General features: G+C 45.2%; 1 protein-coding gene across 3 annotated transcripts in view; it reads right to left on the reverse strand.

Annotated features, from left to right (window-relative positions):
- B3GAT2 (beta-1,3-glucuronyltransferase 2) overlaps positions 1–16,063 on the reverse strand; it is a 103,344-nt gene extending 87,281 nt beyond the window's left edge. For 2 of the 3 annotated variants that reach the window (XM_003121263.5, XM_021089488.2), the window contains exon 1: positions 14,893–16,063. In XM_003121263.5, the coding sequence (XP_003121311.1) occupies positions 14,893–15,483 (591 nt within the window). In that variant the 5' untranslated portion in view covers positions 15,484–16,063. Of the gene's footprint in view, positions 1–6,006; positions 6,788–14,892 lie in introns of those variants that run through there. The other variant, XM_021089491.2, reaches the window with a different exon arrangement.
- Between the last annotated feature and the right edge of the window lie 2,233 nt (positions 16,064–18,296).

Consider the following 18,296-nt stretch of genomic DNA (forward strand, 5'->3'; position numbering starts at 1 on the left):
ACCAGGGCAAAGTGTGGTATGCTTTTATGAAGATAAACCTTAGGCATCTAACAAAGATGTGAACCTGAGTGGAAGGGGGACCAGGAGCAGCAGGAGCACTTTCCTTGGGGAGTTGGTCCAGGAGCTGGAGGTGCTGGTCATCTCTGCACAACACTCACATTTATCTGGACCTAATTCACAAGAAAGTGGGAACTTTCCACGTTGCTAGTTTCGTTGGCTAAATAGTCTCTTAGCAGCAGGTTTGGAGTTTAATTGTCTTTGCCAATTAATAAAGCACTAGAGTGCTAGGATGATCAATACAGCAAAGACCTCATGACAAATTCCAATTTCCCAAATAAATAGAGCATTTACAAGAATTCCTATTTGAAAACAAAAAAAGCTTCGCAGTTAGCAGCAATGGATTAGAGATGCATACAACAATAAAAATACATCTTTAAAACATGATACAGCAGGGAAAAATGGAAAAAATATATTCTACAATGCCATTTATATACATTTAAAATGCTGCATGCAAACACTATACATTTAATAAGGGTACATAGAAATGAAATAGCCCATAGCATGTACAAATAGAATAGATGCCTGATGATAAGGATAACAGGAAATAAACAACAGAACAAGAGAGGACACTTGCATAAGACAATGTTTATAGCAGGTTAGGACTAAGAGGTATGATCAACTCTACCTCTGTACCTGAATTCTAAGGAAAAGAAAAAAATTTCAGGTTCTCCTGGTGGAAAAAAATATACAGAATATGTGACAAGTGAATAAAAGAGGAAGAGGGAGGGAAGCCTCTAAGATTACAGAAGTAATTAAGCCCTCTCAGAAAGTATTTAAAAGGAGAAATATGATAAAATATTCCCTAGAGTAAAAAGAAGACTCTTTGTAGCCTCAGTAAAAGGTTATTTTACGAAGTTACTGGATACTCCAAAGTAAAGATATAGGTGAATCTTAAAAGGAAACCTAATTCAGAAAGTCCAGTCCACAACAAAATCCAGAGGCTGTTTGCTCATATAAGATTCACAACAGGGGTTATTTAAATAAGGCTTTATTTACAGACTGTTAAGTCCTTAACTTGGGAGAAGAGTGTCAGATAAGAAAATGGATAAATAAACAAGGACCAACACTTTGCTGCTTAGCAGAAATTGACAGAACAATGTACATCAACTATAATATAAATTTTTTTTGGTCTTTTTGTATTTTTAGGGCCACACCCATGGCATATGAAGGTTCCCAGGCTAGAGGTCAAATCAGAGCTGTAGCTGCTGGCCTACACCATAGCAATGCAGGTTGCGAGCCGTGTCTACAAACTACACCCCAGCTCACAGCAACACTGGATCCTTAACCCCATGAAACAAGGCCAGGGATTGAACCTGCATCCTAATGGATGCTAATTAGATTTGTTTCCGCTGAGCCAGGACAGGAACTCCTACATTTTTTTTAAATAAATAAAAATAAATAGTGGTTAAAAAAAGAAACAAGGACCAACATTTTGCTATTTACAACAGACACACTTTAAATATAAGAACAGAGAGAGGATAACAGTAAAAGGATAGAAAAAGGAATACCATGTAAACTTTAAGCATATTAAAGCTACTGTGGCTATATTAATATCAGGCAAAGTAGCTTTCAAGACAAAGAGATTACCAGAGATAATGAGGAACAAGTCATAATGACAAAAGTGTCAATTCATTACAAAAAAATAACAAATCTAAAGATGTATGCATCAAATATCATAGCTTGAAATACATGAAGCAAAAAATAAATCTAAAAGGAGGAAGAAAATTTCACTGTCATAGAAATTTTAACACAGTTCTCTTTGTAGTTGATATAGTAAGCACAGTGAATATCATCAGGGACACAGAATTTAAGCAGCAGTCAACTAATTGAAACATAAAAGTCTATGCCCAGTAACATAAAAAAAAAAAACACATTCTTTTCAGGTCCACATGGAACATGCACCAAAACAGCCATATGCTGGAATATAAAGCAAATCTCATAAATTTCAATTGAATCAAACTAGATTATGCTTTCAGACCACAAAGAATTAAACTAGAAATCAGAACCAGAAATTTTTTTTCTTATGGCCATACCTGCAGCTAATGAAGATCCCAGGCTAGGGGTTGAACTGGAGCTGCAGCTGTCAGCCTACACCACAGTCACAGAAATGCCAGATCCAAGATACATGTGTGACCTACTCTGCAGCTTATGGCAATGCTGGATCCTTAACTCACTGATTCAGGCCAGGGATCAAGCTCGCATGCTCATGGACACTTACGTCAGGCTCTTAACACGCTGAGCCACAAGGTAAATTCCAGAACCATAAATTAAAAAAACAAAAAAACTATAACTATTCAGAATTTAAGCAACATGCTTTGAATTATTTAGTAAAATTATTAAAGAAGATCTTAAAAAAAAAAAAAAAAAAGTCAAGGGTGTTCCTTCCATGGTGCAGGAGGTTAAGAATCCAACTGCAGAAGTTCCTGTTGTGGTGCAATGGGAGCAGTAACATCTTGGGACAAAGGTTCTATTCCCCAGCCCTGCACAGTGGGTTGGGGTCCCGCATTGCCACACCTTTGGCTTAGGCTGACACTGAGGTTCGGACCTGATCCCTGGCCCAGGAACTCTGTATGCCTCAGAGTGCCCGCCCACCCGCCCGCCCCGCAAAAAAAAAAAAAAAAAAAAAAAAAAAAGAGAGAAGAATCCAACTGCAGAGGCTCAGGTTGCTAAAGAGGTGTGAGTTTCATCCCTGGCCTGGTGCTGTGGGTTAAAGGATGTGGCATTGCCACAGCTGCAGCTCGGATTCAGTCCCTGACCCAGGAACTTCCATATGCTGTAATGTCGCCGTTTAAAAAAGAAAAAGTCAATAGAAGCTAGAAAAAAAAATTATTTTTCTTTTGCTTTTTAGGGCCACACCTGGGCATATGGAAGGTCCCAGGCTAGGGGTTGAATCAGAGCTAAAGCTGCTGGCCTACACCTCAGCCACAGCAATGACGGATCCAAGCCTCATCTATGACCTATGCCACAGCTCACAGCAACATCGGATCTTTAACCCACTGAGCAAGGCCAGGGATCAAACCCACACCCTCATGGCTCCTTACCAGTGAGCCACAAAGGGAACTTCCAAAACTAGAAAATATTTTGAAGTGAATGAGATATGAAAGTTCAGCAATAACACTTGTGAGATGCAGCTGAAACAGTGCTTTAAGCATATATTAGTAAAGAAGAAAGGTAGACAAATTAAAGGTCTATGTTTTCATTTCAATAAATCAGAAGAGAAAAAAATAAAGCAGGAAATATTGCAGCAAAATGAAACCAAAAAATAAGTGAATTAGAGTTGGGCAGCAGAGAAAAAAACAAAGTGAAAAGTTGGATCTGGGACCCCTCCTCTTAGCATTCAAATCTCAATTTCACCACTAATTAGCTGTGAGGTCTCAGGCACATTAGTAAGGTTCTCTGTGCTGGTTGGTTTCCACAAATGTACATGTGTATGATAACATCATAGTATCATCTCACAGGGCTGTTCTGAAGATTAGATGAGTTAAAATGTGTAAGGTACTGAGGACTCTGGTACATAAGTAAGAGCTGTATCAGGGTCTGCTGTCAACACTGTCACCATCACCATCACCATGTGTTGCTCAAGGGCATATTCTCCAACTGTGGCTTAGACGCAGGGAGCTGTCACCAGGGAAGCCCTTTTCTTCTTTGTTTAGGAAACAAAAGACACCTATTTTTCTAGGAAAAACTGCCCCAAGTAAATTCCACAAATCCAGTCCTGGACTAGGAGATGCCCCACTTCTGTATTTCAGGATTTACAAGTTGAATCTCTGATACACGCCTTAGGTCAGTCTTGAATATGAATGTGAGTAAGAATCAAGTCATTTAAAATCATGCCTAGAAACGTCTCACCAGATACCACTGTTGCATGGAACCCAACTCAGAAAACCCTGAATTATCTTATTTGTGTGTGTCCTTGTGAAATGTGTAATACTTTGTGTGCACTATTTCAAATATACAGAAATGGCATCACGGCATAGATCTTTACACTGTATTTTCCATGCTGTTCCATATTTTAAAAATCTATTTATTCTGTTCTGTATACCTAAAGTCCAGTCCTGGATTTTTTTTTCAGTTCTGTTAGTAGCATCTGATAACATTTTCAGGTATGGGACAGAGACCAGAACTAACTTATTAAAACTTAACAGGTAACATCCAAAAGAACAAAATAATCAATAAACCTAACCAAGGAAGCAAAATATTTGTACACTGAAAACTATTAAAATATCACTGAAAGAAATTAGAGAAGGCATAAATAGAATGATATCACATGATGGTAGATTCAAAGACTTAATACTATCAAGATCTCAATATTGCCCAAAGCAATCTGCAAATTCAACGCAACCCCTATCAAAACTCCAATGATTTTTGCAGAAATAGGAAAATCCACCCTAAAATCCAGACGGAATCTTACGGGAGCCCAAATGGTCCAAAAAATCTTAAAAAAGAAAGTTGAAGGACCTGTACTTTCCAATTTGAAAACTTCCTAGAAAGCAACATTAATCAAAACAGTATGGAATTGGCTTAAAGACAGACATATCAACCAGTGGAACAGAATAAAGAGCTTAGAAATTAAATCTCTCTCTCTCTCTCTCTCTCTCTCTCTCACACACACACACACACACACACACACACACACACAATCAAATGACTTTTAACAGGGGTGCCAAGACCATTCCATGGGGAAAGGATAGTCTTTTCAACAAATGGTGCTGGAAAAAACTGAGATATCCACAGGTTACACTATGTAACATTGTGTACAAAAATTAACTCAAAATGAATCAACGTTAATTACCTAAACAAAAGAACTGAAATTACACAACTATTAGAAGAAAATAGGAGAAAAGCTTTATGACTTTGAATTTGGCAACAATTTCTTGGACATGACACCAAAAGCACAGGCAATGAAAGAAAAAATAAATTGAACTTCATCAAAAATTCAAAACTTTGGGGCATCAAAGGCCATTATCAACAGCATAAAAAAGCACCCCTCAGAAAGGGAGGACATATTTGCAAATTACATATCCAATATAGGATTAACATCCAGAATATATATAGAACTCCTAAAACTCAGCAACAAACAACCCAATTTAAAAAATGGGCAAAGGATATGAATAGACATGTCTCCAAGAAAGATATACAAATAGTGTAAGCACAAGAAAAGATGGTCAGCATCTTGGTTTCCTTAGGGAAACGCAAATAAAACCACACTGAGTTATCACATCAGACTTCTTGGGATGGCTATTATGGAAAATAAACAACAAAGAAATCCTTTTGGAAAATATGACTGTTCCTTAAAAATTTCAGCATGGAATTACCATATGATCCAGCAATTCCACTCCTGTATATGTGCACAGAAAAGAACTGAAAGCAGACACTCAAACATAATTTGTGTATGAACGTCCAAGGCAGCATTCATTCACTAGAGCCAAAAGGTGGAAAACAACCCAGTACCAACTGGAGGTTGAATGGATAAACAACATTTGGTCTATACATACAATGGAGTAGTGTTCAACTTTAAAAAGGAATGGAATTTTGATGCATACCACAATGTGGCTGAACTTAGAAGACACTGTGTTAAGAGAAATGAGCCAAAAACAAAAGGACAAATATTGCACAACTCTACGTTTTATGAGGTACCCAGAATAGTCCAGTTCATGGATACAGAAAGCAGACTAGAGGTTACCAGGGGCTGGAGGGAGGGCAATGGGGAGTTACTGTTTGAAGGATCTAGTGTTTCAGTTTGGATAATGAAAAGGTTCTGCAGATGGATGGTGGTGATGGTTGCATAACAGAGTGGTTGTACTTAATGCCACTGAACTGCACACTTAAAAATGGTTAAAATGGTAAATGTTATGCTGTACATATTTTACCACAATAAAAATGATAACAAGAGTACTCAATTTGTGTTTCCCCCCCACGGTCCCTCACAAGGAAGGAAAAGAGACATAAGAAGCAGAGGACAGACATTTACTTCTAAACGTCACTGGATTTACAAGAGTCAACCAAATGAACACCTGTATTTTAATCTATAGGACAATCAACTGGTTTTCAGAGGAAACTCTGGGTTGCTGTTAAAACCCCAAACCATCACCCACAGAAACCACAACCATCATCAACCTGACTTCTTAATGTTTGTCTCCAAATTTTTTAAAATCTGTAAACAAAGGGGAAAAGCGAGATCAGAACAGGTACAGTCACAAAGCCTGTCTTTTCAGTGTGCGCAGAAGGAACCAGAGGCAATAAGCCACAGCCAGGGCATGAGGGACCCCAGATCTGATGGCTGCAGGTACCCAGGCAAAGCAAGGCTGCAGCTCCCCTGGCAGGAACACATTCCCAGGATGCCTCTAGCACTTCGGCCAGTGGGAACAGACGCAGCAGAGGAACTTTTCAAAGTTACAGAAATAACCCCAAACTGTCACTTGACCTTTAAAAATGGCACTGACATTTTTATCTCGCAATGCCGAGTTTATCTAGAAGACAGCATGTCCACACGCAGGCCTGCTTCATGCCACCACGGGCTGGTTGTTGGGATCCTGCAGCGCGACAGCAAGGAGCCTGGTGACATCTTGTCTTCTGGAGCCTCCTCAGCTCCTGGGGCTGGACTCTTGAGAGCAGACATCTGGGCGGGGGGTAGGGGGAAGCCCTCTAACCCACTGGATGCCATCCTCACAGTGGTACACAGCACCTTCAGGCTGTGAGCAAGCTGAACATTAGGGCTTCTCCTCAGCTGTAAAAAGGACATCGTGGTTCCAAACTCACAGCAATTAAGAAAATTAAACATCTAAATACCTAGTGCACAGCCAAGGTTCAAAACCCAGCAGTCAAGTTAGTTCCCCTGAGGTCCTGAGGGCTTTGGCTCCACCAGGCCTGGAGCCCACATTTCCCAATTCCTAACTTACTGCTCTTTCTACCAAAACAGGTCTCACAGAGTAAGTGAGCGCAGACAGTTTTAAGGGGATATGTTCCCGGCCCCTGGCAATTCTATAAATGGTCCTCTAAACTGGACCTCTTGGATGGAGGGCAGGTCCTGCCTTTCCTCTGCCCATCTCAGTCGCCCTGCTCCAGCTTCACACCCATGCTGGATCATATTAAAGGTATCATCGCACTGTGGTTAAACCTCTAGGGCCCAGCAAAGGTAATTAGAAACACTGCCCTCTTGGAGTTCCCTGGTGGCCTAACAGTTAAGGATCTGGCATTGTCACTGCTGTGGCTCAGGTTTCTGCTGGCATGGGTTCAATTCCAGGCCATGGAACTTCTGCATGCCATAGGCATGGCCAAAAAAAAAAAAAAAAGAGAGAGATCAATATTGCTACCTTTATTAAGAAAGTTAATGATATCACCACCTATAATTTTTTTTAAAAGGATACAAATGAACTTACAAATCAGAAACACTCACAGACTTTGCAAAGAAACTTACAATTACTGAAGGGGATAGACTGGGTGGCTGGGAGGGATGGGTTGGGAGTTTGGGACTGGCATATGCACACTGTTGTGTATGAAATGATTGGCCATGGAGAACTGCTCTATAACACAGGGAATGATACCCAATATTCTACCATAATCTAGAAGGGAAAAGAATCTGAAAGAGAATGGATATGTGTATATGTATAACTGAATCACTTTGTTATACAGCAAAAATTAGCACAACATTGTAAACAAACTATACTTCAATAAAACTTTAAAAACTGGGGAAAAAAGAAAGTTAATGTTTCCAATGAAGGAGTGATAAATCATTTTAGAAGACAGGGAGTTTCTAATTATATCTTCAACAAAACTGAAGAATTAATGTCATCAACAGATTATTAAAATCCTTTTTACTAAGAGATCGACATATGATTTTTGGCTTAGAGCTTGAGGGTTCAAAAAAACTGAAGAACCCTGGTAGAAGAAAATGCCTTCCATCTTACTTACTTCTTTACATAAACAAGGTTAACCTAATGGGAACCAAACTTACACTGAACCCTCTTTCTAGCAATAAGTAATATTCATCAATGATACAGAGTATCAATGAATTTAGATATCAGTTTGAAAATATCCTAGAAGGTATGTAACTTCACGAAATTCTTTCAGGAGTTACGTGAATAGAAAATGTTGGGGACCCCTAGCTGTGACTACACTTCTGGTCTGAGATCAAGCTGGATGACAGTTTGTGAAGCAAGAACAGGAACAGGAGAGAACCCCTTTGTCCACACAGCCAAGGAGGCACCCAGGGGCCTGTGCCCATACCTGCTTTTGCAATAGCTTTATCTTCCCCAGGCTGGCTGGAAATGAGCTTTACAATGTTCTTATGTAAGAAAATTTAAGAAATATTTGAAACAATGACAAACCAGCACAGGGTGGACCTCCCAATAAGTGCCAGTCAGCTGCTGCCCTTCGTGTCTCAGTCAAGGCTGGAGGGGGCTGGGCACAGGGAGAGAAGTCAAGTCATCCTCCCTGCTTCTGCTGTGGATATAGCTGCGGGGTCGAGGAGTACACCTAACCTTCCCACCCCAGCAAACGACCTTAAATATTGAGCTACTGCTTCCAATTTTTTTAAGCCATGCTTGCAGCATGTAGAGGTTCCTGGGCCAGGGACTGAACCTACGCCACAGCAGTGACATTGCCGAGTCCTCAACTGCGAGGCCACCAGGGAACTTCCACGTTGTTGCTTCTAATCAAGTGCTTGAAAAATAGATTCATTTCATTCCTATTGAGTTGCCCTCTCCTTTGAAACACACTATCTCTTTGACACATCGACTCATTCATTAACTCATTCCAGAAAGACTATCATGTAATAGTCCATGCCAGGAGCTGGGATAACAACAGTCACTAACAATACAGCCTGCAGGAAGTGGGCTTAGCTCCTGCTCTGAGATCCCAGCATGCCACCCATGAGCTTTCACACACTCTCAAACCAGCCTCACACCTCATAACCCACAAGAAGGACCCTTCTACCTCCTCCCAGTCTAAAATGTCCTTGAGATGCTGTTTACTCTCACACCTCACTTCCTCCCAGGACCCTTTAGAGACAAGCTCTATTTAGCTCGTGTCTCTTGAATCATTGTTATAACCCAGTGGGTAATTAAAATTCCCAGTTTGCCAGCTCCACCTGGGACAGACTAATTTTGGAAGATCAAGCACCTCTACCTCCTCCTCCCCTCCCGGCCTCCAGAAACACTGTCCAGGTTTCAGGAGCAGAGGACTTAGAGGCATCCAACTAAGTGAGACAGTACAGCTTTCTGGTAGACCTGTCTACTAGAGCGACCACCCACAGGGAGAACAAGGGGAAAAGAATATTTATAACTAACTTATAGTTCAGCATTTAGAGCAATTTTCTTCTGTTCACTGCTGTGTCTCTTGTGTCCAGCATTTAGTGAATGTTCATTAAATATATCTGTTGAGTGAAGGAGTGGATTGTAGGAAGCTTGGGAGTTGAGGGACTCTGTTCCCGAAAGAAGCTGTTCCTGGAAAGGCCCTGCACAGAGACTCAGATAACAGTCTGTGTCATGTATCTAAGATAATATGGCTATTGAAATAGCAACTGGAAGATCAGTTGGCCCCTGCTTTCAGCGCTAATAGGGAGAGAGAGAGAGAAGTCCATGAACACTTGTCCATAGCAAGGCATCCCTGTGGATCAAGGTGGGGAGAGAAGGATTAGACCTCTTCCCTGTGAGAGAGGCTGGAGGCTGGTGGGGAGCTCAGGTGGGAGCTTTGGGGTTAAACAGACCCATGTTCAAGTCCAGCTTCACCACCTAGTAGTTAATGTGACATTGGCAAGGGTTGCCTGCCTCTGGAAAGCTGCATGCCCTTTTAAGTTAACTTCCTGCTACTGCAGCTCTTCCACAAAATGGAGATACGGCTTATACAGACTGGGCTAATGACTATATTAGCTGCATTTTTAAAAAAGTTCTGCACTCATCAAAGAAATGTGCTCATGCCTAAACATCAGCATCAGGGTGGGGGAAAATGGGGGCTGTCCTAGAACTCTCCTCAGGGGCTGTGGTGAGGATCAAATAAGCTAATACACAGAAAATCCTAAATATGGTTCCTGACCCACAGTAAGTGCTCATTTTGCTTGTATCCACGGTAAAGGATATTTTAAACATTTAAAGTTGTTTACAAAAATTACCTGGTATGAACAATGGATTACCGCAGTTTATTCCTATGCATTGGAAGTGGATTCTAAACCTACCTACTTAGTAGCCTGCCTTACCTACCTATGAACTGGTACGACAACTTTGTTTTTTGGTGGTGGAGGGGAGGGGATTTGAGCACCATGCAAAACTTAAATTTCATGCTTCAATAGCACTGCAAATCAAATATCAATAATGTTATCTTAATTTATGCAGATCAAACCAAAAGGTTTAAACAGATGTATCTGAACATGATTGAATTCTATACCCAGAAAACCCCACTACTTGAGGAGCACCTGGAATAGTTAGTAAATAAGGCTGACTTGAGTTCTATTTTGCTTTTGGAGAACGCCTTGGAAGCAATTACTATTCCATTACTTTTCACACAAGAGAAAATTTACCAGCCTGCAATTTAGAAGCAAGTGGAGTAGACAGAAAAAAATGGAGTCACACTCCTAGTTTCCAAAAAGCAGTGGACAACAGTCTAAAAGCTTAAAAGACACATTCACTGCACCAAACAATCACCGGGACATGTCTTCATGTCTATTCATAAGAAAGACTAATCAGAGAAAAGTAGGTTGGAGGATGAAGAATGATGGGAAAAAAAAGACAATATGGGAGTTCCCGTCCTGGCGCAGTGGTTAACAAATCCGACTAGGAACCATGAGGTTGCAGGTTCAATCCCCGGCCTTGCTCAGTGGGTTAAGGATCTGGCGTTGCCATGAGCTGTGGTGTAGGTCACAGACGCGGCTCGGATCCTGCGTTGCTGTGGCCCTGGCATAGGCCAGCAGAAACAGCTCCTATTAGACCCCTAGCCTGGGAGCCTCCATGTGCCGCAGGTGCAGCCCTAGAAAAGGCAAAAAGACAGGGGGAAAAAAAAAGACAATAGGAAGAAGGAGAATACCTTTTAAATCCAAATAGTTATTTCTGGTCCATTACAATATCAGAATCCACATGAAAACTGCTGGTGTTCATGGAAAACCCTGCCAAACTTAGCTATAACGCAAGTACTATACACCTAGGGGGAGTAAAGAAAATGTGCAGATTTGACATCGCTTGCCTAAGAAAATTGCCTGTAGGTTTATACACACATTTTTACAGAATTCTCACATTTGATCAGACTTACGGCATGACTGTTAATACACTTTTAGATGGGAAGACATAAAACACCAGGAGCACATTTCAGGTAAAATCATCTTTGGATGCTACCCCTAAGAGAAACTTTGAGGTTTCTTTACTTTGCAAAGATAATTAGCCTACTTTAAGTAACTGGATCAAGGGTAAAAGGAAAGAGAGATCGCCTGCCTCCTTTCAGCAAATACATTCGGAATATACTATGTAGTGAAGGAGGTGCCAAACACTGCAAATGTGAAGATCCTTTGGATTATGCCTCCAATGAGCTGCAAATATAGGAAGGAACATATAAATGGTCAGAAAAGGGCAGGAGGAAACTAAGCCTCACCCCTCCGCCTGCCCAGCACACAAACAGCTCAACGTCTGTCAAAACAAAGGCCCTCTCTAGTTCACAGCTTGCCAGGAACATCTTCCAAATGCAGCCTCATTAACTAAGCCCTGACCTGAGCCCCTAAAGTGTGTCAAAGCTGGCTTGTGTTACAGTCTTACCTCGTTAAATTTAAAGTGAAACTTTTAAAAGTTTCTTTTCCTTTCCTGGAAAGTGATAGTTTTTAACCTTTCAATTCCACCGATTTCCCAAGGTGAAAGCAGCTTCCCCTGGCAAAGCTTCTGCTTTCAACTCAAGAAAGCTTGGAAGGTTTCCTAGCAAAAAACAGAAATCTGATCAATAGCGTTATTGAAAATGTGGCCAGCTACAGTCACGTCTGTCTGTAGCTGTCGCTTTTATGAAAGTCGTGTAAATCCTTGGCAAATAAGCTTCTCCAGAAAACGAGATCGATGGGGTGCGCAGGTTTACCTGTGAATTAAAGTGCAAAATCCCATCAGTGCCACAGAGAGGGTCATCACGGAGACCTGGAAACTTGAACAACTCCAACCACTTCTCCAATGGGCAGTCCAGCTTCTGTGCCTAAAATTCACACTGAGCTTCATTTGCAAATGGATTTGGCTATTAAACATAGAATTGTTTGATGCAAATATTTCTTTCCTGGTGGCACAGCTCGGTTCGGGAGCCTGAAAACTGGCTAGTTGTATAGAAGAAAGCTCCATCCTGATGACCAGGGAGGAATAATTGAACACAGAGTGCCTGTTGCGCCTTTAATTTAATTTGGAGACCTTTCATCTTTTACTTTCCTTCATTTGCAGCCAATGCTTAGTGAGCTAATTTGTACCTGCTTCATTTTCCTCCTTTTATCTTATCTACATTAACATCAAGCATGGAAATTAGCGGCACCATAAATAAAAGATGAAGTCTGACTGGGGACATTCTTTCCTGAAGTACTGTGAATTACTTAAAAACTAATTTGTGTGTGCACAATATAAAGGGCTGAGATAAATGCCTGAGCCCTACTGCATCACTGATCAGCATTTTTCCTTCCCCCAAGGAGCTGTAGGTATTAGATGTTTCAACTGGCCCTACCTTTTCTCCAAGAGAGCAACATTTAGACTGTAAGTCACATGGAATGATTAATCCTAGAATTGGTGTAGGGTAGGTCAACCCATTAATGCACAAGATTAAGGATGAATAAATTTCACTAATTTGACTTTTTAGAGAGTTCAATACTGCTTGCCATGCAAAGAAAAGGATGTGCTGTAAAAAAGAAAACTCAATGTCCCAATATATATGCCTGGTGGACAGATAGATGCCTACTCTGTCCAAAAATGCTGTTGGGGAAGGGGTGATGGGTGAGAAGGGGATTAGTCCTAAAATTCCCATCTGGAAGGACCCTCTAGGAGTTAGAGAACTTCAATTCCAAGTGTATGGTGTGTATCACGCTTTTAAAAATCTCTTCTGTTGGAGTTCCCATTGTGGCTCAGCAGTAACGAACCTGACTAGCATCTGTAAGGATGCAGGTTCGAGCCTTGGCCCCACTCAGAGGGTTAAGGATCCGTCATTGTCTTGAGCTTCGGTGTAGGTTGCAGACAAGGCTCAGATCTAATGTTGCTGTGGCATAGGCCAGCAGCTGCAGCTCTGATTTGACTCCTAGCCTGGGAACCTCCATATGCCATGAGTTCAGCTCTAAAAAAAACTTCTGTTGGGTATATTGTATTCTTGGCCCCTTACCATAAATAATAGTTGCACAGGCTTTTAAGTTTATTTTGGATATTTTAATACTTACAACTGCACAAAATGTTAGTGTCTTGAAAGCTTTGCATTTTTTCCTATATAGTTTCCTCCTGGCCAAAACTAATTTTTTGTCCTCACCTTCTGTTCTTTCATCTTCTCTTCCCCCCATGCCCATGGACTGAGAGAAAAACCTGGAAAGAAAGCCCTCCATTGTGAAAGCATGGAAAAGGAGAGATGGAGAGCAATTTACTGGTCCTTTTATTCAAGAAGCAGGAGAGGATGAATAGAAATGAAGGCAGCAATTGCCCTTAAGAAATGTTTTTTTTTAAAGGCCACACAGGCAGAAAAATTAAGGTGGAAGCACAGAGAGTAGCTCTGTCCTGAGGTTATGAAAGTCAAACTGAGATAAAAGGATGAAAGCATGGGATATTTGCGACTTCTAGACCTACATATCGTCCCGTTTACTTGGGGAAAGGGGAGGGATGATGGAGTCTTAGAGGGAAGAGGTCAGGAATTTGGGGGAGAGGAAGGCAACAGTTCGACGGGATGCCCCCAAAATCCAAGATTTTTTCCTCTATATTTGTGGAGGAGGAACAAGGAAACTTAAAAAAAAAAAAAAAAACTCACACAGCTGAGCCTCATTTGCAACGCGCAAGCACACGCACATACTCAGGCTGCAAAATGCCCGCCTTGAAAACTAACACCTGTTCTAACCCCGTGCCGCCGGCTCTGTGCACCTGTAGTCTCCCAGGGACACTGTGCCATCTCAGCAGCACGGGCTGTGCCGCGCCCAAGACCTCACGGTGAGCCCCAGGATGCAACCGCCCGGTTCAAGAATGGCCAAAGGGGGCCTAGAGAGGGGCCAGGAAAAGGAACCGGGCACTCCAGCAGATGGCTGGGGCTGCGAAAAGACAGAACCGCAGGGCAGCCTCAACCCAGCTGCCAGGGGGTTTCCTTGAAAAGGAGGTCATCTTTAGTCAGGAAGGGTCTTTGTGGGGTGCGGGAACAGATGGAGGGAGGACGCCCTGGAAGTCTGGGTTCTCACTAACAACCATTTCCGTGCCAGCCGACTGTAGGAGAAAAACATGTTTCTGAGCTGATTTTCAATGTCCATTTCCGCCGTCCTCTATATATGCTTCCAGACTCAGAATCACACCGGTGTGCGCTGAAAGGCCTCGAAGACCATCAACGCACCCCCAACGCGCTGGGTCCCTCCCCAATCTCTCTTGCAGGCGGGCCCCACCGGCCAGCCCAGAGCTGGGTTTCTAGAAATCACTCCCGCGCCTCACACTTAAGCCACCACCTCGGACCAATCGCAAAGCCCCGCGAGACTCCCTCCTGGACTCACAGTGGTTCTCCCCCACCACTTTCCCCCTGGGAGCCAGCGGGAACTACCCGGCGCTCCACGCAGAGTCCCGAGAGCGCGCCCCGGGAGTGAACGCGGTCAAGTGCAGCCAGAGCAGGACCAGGTCCCTCCCTCCCGCCTGCCCCGGGGCGGGGGAGGGACGCGCCGGCCATTACCTCCTGGAAAAGCTCCAAACTGTAGGTGTTGTCGTCGTCGGCGAAGAAGAGCACGCCAGGCTGTGCGCGCTGGTTCCCGTGCCTCTGTCGCAGCCAGGCCAGGCCGGCGTTGCGTTGTTCGGTGGCGCGCGGCAGCCCGGGCCGCTTGTACCGCCGCGGCGTGGGCACGTGCAGGTGCGTGCTAGGCAGCCCTGCGCGCGCCAAGAAGCGGCTCACCAGCTCGCTGCGCGCCGCCGCGTCTTCTACCAGGATCCAATGCAGCTGCGCCACCTGGCGGAACGTGTTGGCCAGGCGGGTCAGCTCGGCCTTCTGCACCGGGCGGCTATAGGTGGGCGTGATGGCATAGATGGTGGGCAGCTGCGGCTCAGGCGGCGGCTGCGGCCGCGACTCGTTGCGCTTCCCCCATCTGCGCCCGGGGCCGCCCCGGCGGAGCGGGATTCGGGAAACCCCGCGGCCCCCGATGTAGGGAGAGAAGTAGGGGCCCGGGGTGAGCGGGGGCGCGGGCCTGCGTGTGTCCACGTCGAGCATGATGATGACAATCAGGATCCAGGGCAGGAGGATGAAGAAGCGGCTGAACAGCACAGACTTCATGGTGCGCTCTCTCCCAGCCTCTCGGACGCCCCTGACTGGGGCGAGCCGGGGGACCCCAGCGCTCAGTTTGGACCGTGGCGGCGCCCGCGCTCAGGAAGCCATGGGGTCGCTGGGCGCTGCGAGGGCGTGGAGCCGGGAGCGGCGGGTTGGCGCAGGTGCCAAGGAGCTAGGGCTACAGCGAGTGCAGGCGGGTGGGTAGTTGATGTCTCTACTCCGGGTGGTCGGCGGGAAGCGGGACTTGGTCCAGACTCCCGCTGCTGGCCCCGGAGTTGGGCCGCGTCGGGAAGGCGAGGATCCCGCCGCACTCTTTCCGAAGAGCGGGAGCTGGGCGCCGTCCCGCGGCGCTGCGGGCGAAGGGACGCCAGCCGTGAGCCCCTAACCCGCTCTCGGGGGGCACCTTCGAGGGCGGGAGGCCAGAGCCGGGGGCTCTCCTCCGTCACAGCCCAGCCGGGGCAGCAAGGACCGGAGGCGACGCCGGGGATGTAGTGCGCCCAGCTGTGTCCGCGCGCCGCAGCGGAAGCCTGCACTCCGGTCCCTCGCGCTACTCTGCTCTTCTCAAACCTCTCCCGGCACCGGCAGCAAGATCCCAAAGCCGGGAAAGAAAGAAAAAGCGAAGGGGCGGGGGCGCTGCAGACTCCGGCGTCCTCCCTCCCAGTCCTCCTGTGGGAAGACAGCAGCGCTGCTACTGGCGGAGAGGGGCTGCGAGGGGGAGGCGGGGAGGGGGCCCGGCCCTGATGCTGACGGCCCAGCGAGCCAGCTCTGGAGGCGGCTGCGGCACCGCCTAGGGGGAGCGGGAGGAGGAATCCTGCTGGGAGGTGGGGGGAATCCTCGCACGCCCATTTCCGCGCGCTCTTAGCTCTCTGAAATGCTGCAAGGTCTTTGGTGATCAGCCAGGAAAACCCATGCACGTGAGGAAAACTCTGGAGACCTAGGGTGGGGAGTGGGAGGAAGAGAGAGGCGAGAGGGGGCAAAGGATACCTTCTTTGGCTGCTGACCGCAGGGGTTCGTGTGCTAGGGGTGGACAGAATAGCGCTGACAAAAAGGCAGAAATCAGTAGAAATTTTGGGAGACCAAGGGGTGCCTACACGGGTGTTTGGCATGTGAGATGGCCCAGAAGAAAGAATCGATCCGAACATTTGCTGCCCGACTGCAGTTAGATCATTGCGGGAAAATTCCTAAAACTCCAGCTGAGTATGTTTAGCATTTTTCTTCAGGAATTTAGTCACAGTTCCTTACACTTCACTGCCATCAAAAGTATTCCGTCTGAGGAATATGAACGCCAAACTGAGATAAAAGGATGAAAGCATGGGACATTTGTGAACGATCCTTTCAAGGAGGCCTGGGAAGAATCACCTTCATTTTCTGGATGAGGAAGCTGGGGCTCAAAGTTTAAAATGATTTCTCCAAGGTCAGTGGCAATGGCCAAGTGGAAATGGAACGTGGGTCTCCCTCGCCCCAGGTCTAGCCAGTGGCTGCCTCACCGCGCGGCCTGCATAGCCCCACCGGAAGGCTGGCCCTCCAGGATGTAAACATGGTGCATTGGAAACCCAATAGACCGTAGATGACATGTGGAACCATGACAGCGTCTAGCAGACACGGGTAAACATAGGCGCTTAGTATGGGGTTCTTTTTTTCCTATCCGAGCGGCCCTGCTAGCTGAGTCCCTGGCTGTCTGATGTACTGGAATGAAAGAAGAGCGACCAGGTTCCCTAGACACGTCGTCCTGGGGAGGTGCTTGAAAAAACAGCAGGGAAGCTTCCCCAGCCCCCAAGCCTATAATGAATAATTCCTGAGCCCATCTTCCCTCGCTGTGTCTTGTTCTCCCCTTCACAAATCTCTCGGATCGCGCACTCTTGAGTGCCGGTGCGTGGAGCGCTCTGGCGCGGATGCCCCTGCATCCAGCAGCTCCCGGTTTTCTCAGCCCTTCCCTGGCCGCTCCTGCCTAGCATCCGACCTTGGCGCGTCTGTGAATTTCCCCAAGCTCTTGATCCGAAGGCTGAGAGTGAAATTTCTGGATCCAAACCCGTCCGCCATCCTCGGAAGGGCTAACCTTCTGCTCCACCTCCCAGTATCACCTACTATTAACTCATACTTTACATCGGCAGACCAGTGTCCCCCAAACATAGGAAGCAGTGAATCCATCAAACTCCTTCTGGTATTCTAGGATAGCTTAACCGGCTTCTGAAAATAACGAAACCTCAGGGAAAACGCGTTGGGTCAGGGGCGCGGAGGAATTCAATGTCAGCATATTGGAGGCAGAGCGACAAGGATGGGGGAGGGAATTCAGTAGAGGCTTTTCTTAAATATTGGAAAATAGCGCACATGCTGCCCACCCTTCAAAGGTTTCTGAAGTCTCTTTTATCCTGTTAGAATTGTTTAATGTAGTTGAAGAGAAATGCCTTGTGTCTTAGCAACAATAAAGTTCTAGTGGTTCCAGAATTGTACATAAAGCCTCATCAACCTTCTTCAATAGGGAGCTCTCGGTTATTCCCACTGTACCATAAAACCTATTTCCAAATTGCTTCTTTTCCAGCAACCAGGGCTGTTCAGAGATGAGATACTTTCAAAATCAAATTTTGGAATTTTGAGATGTTGACTGTGGCCCAGGATTCACAGGTGTCCTACAATACAACTCTTAACTAGCAATCCACATCAAGGAGGTCGGATCATCTGTTCCATTATCCTTAGTCAGCGTTTGCTCCCAGGTTTCCCTCATCCAATCATCTGGCATCATCATAGTTCCCAGCTGGGCTGCTTGGGCAACTTTAGAAAGTCAATGAGCTTTTCAAAGCCTGTTTCCTCATGTGGAAAAT

The sequence above is a fragment of the Sus scrofa genome, chromosome 1 (genome assembly GCF_054392235.1).
Source record: "Sus scrofa isolate SSC_HxYL_T2T_F1_AM1 chromosome 1, Sscrofa_HxYL_maternal_Yorkshire_Landrace_v2.0, whole genome shotgun sequence".
NCBI lineage: Eukaryota > Metazoa > Chordata > Mammalia > Artiodactyla > Suidae > Sus > Sus scrofa.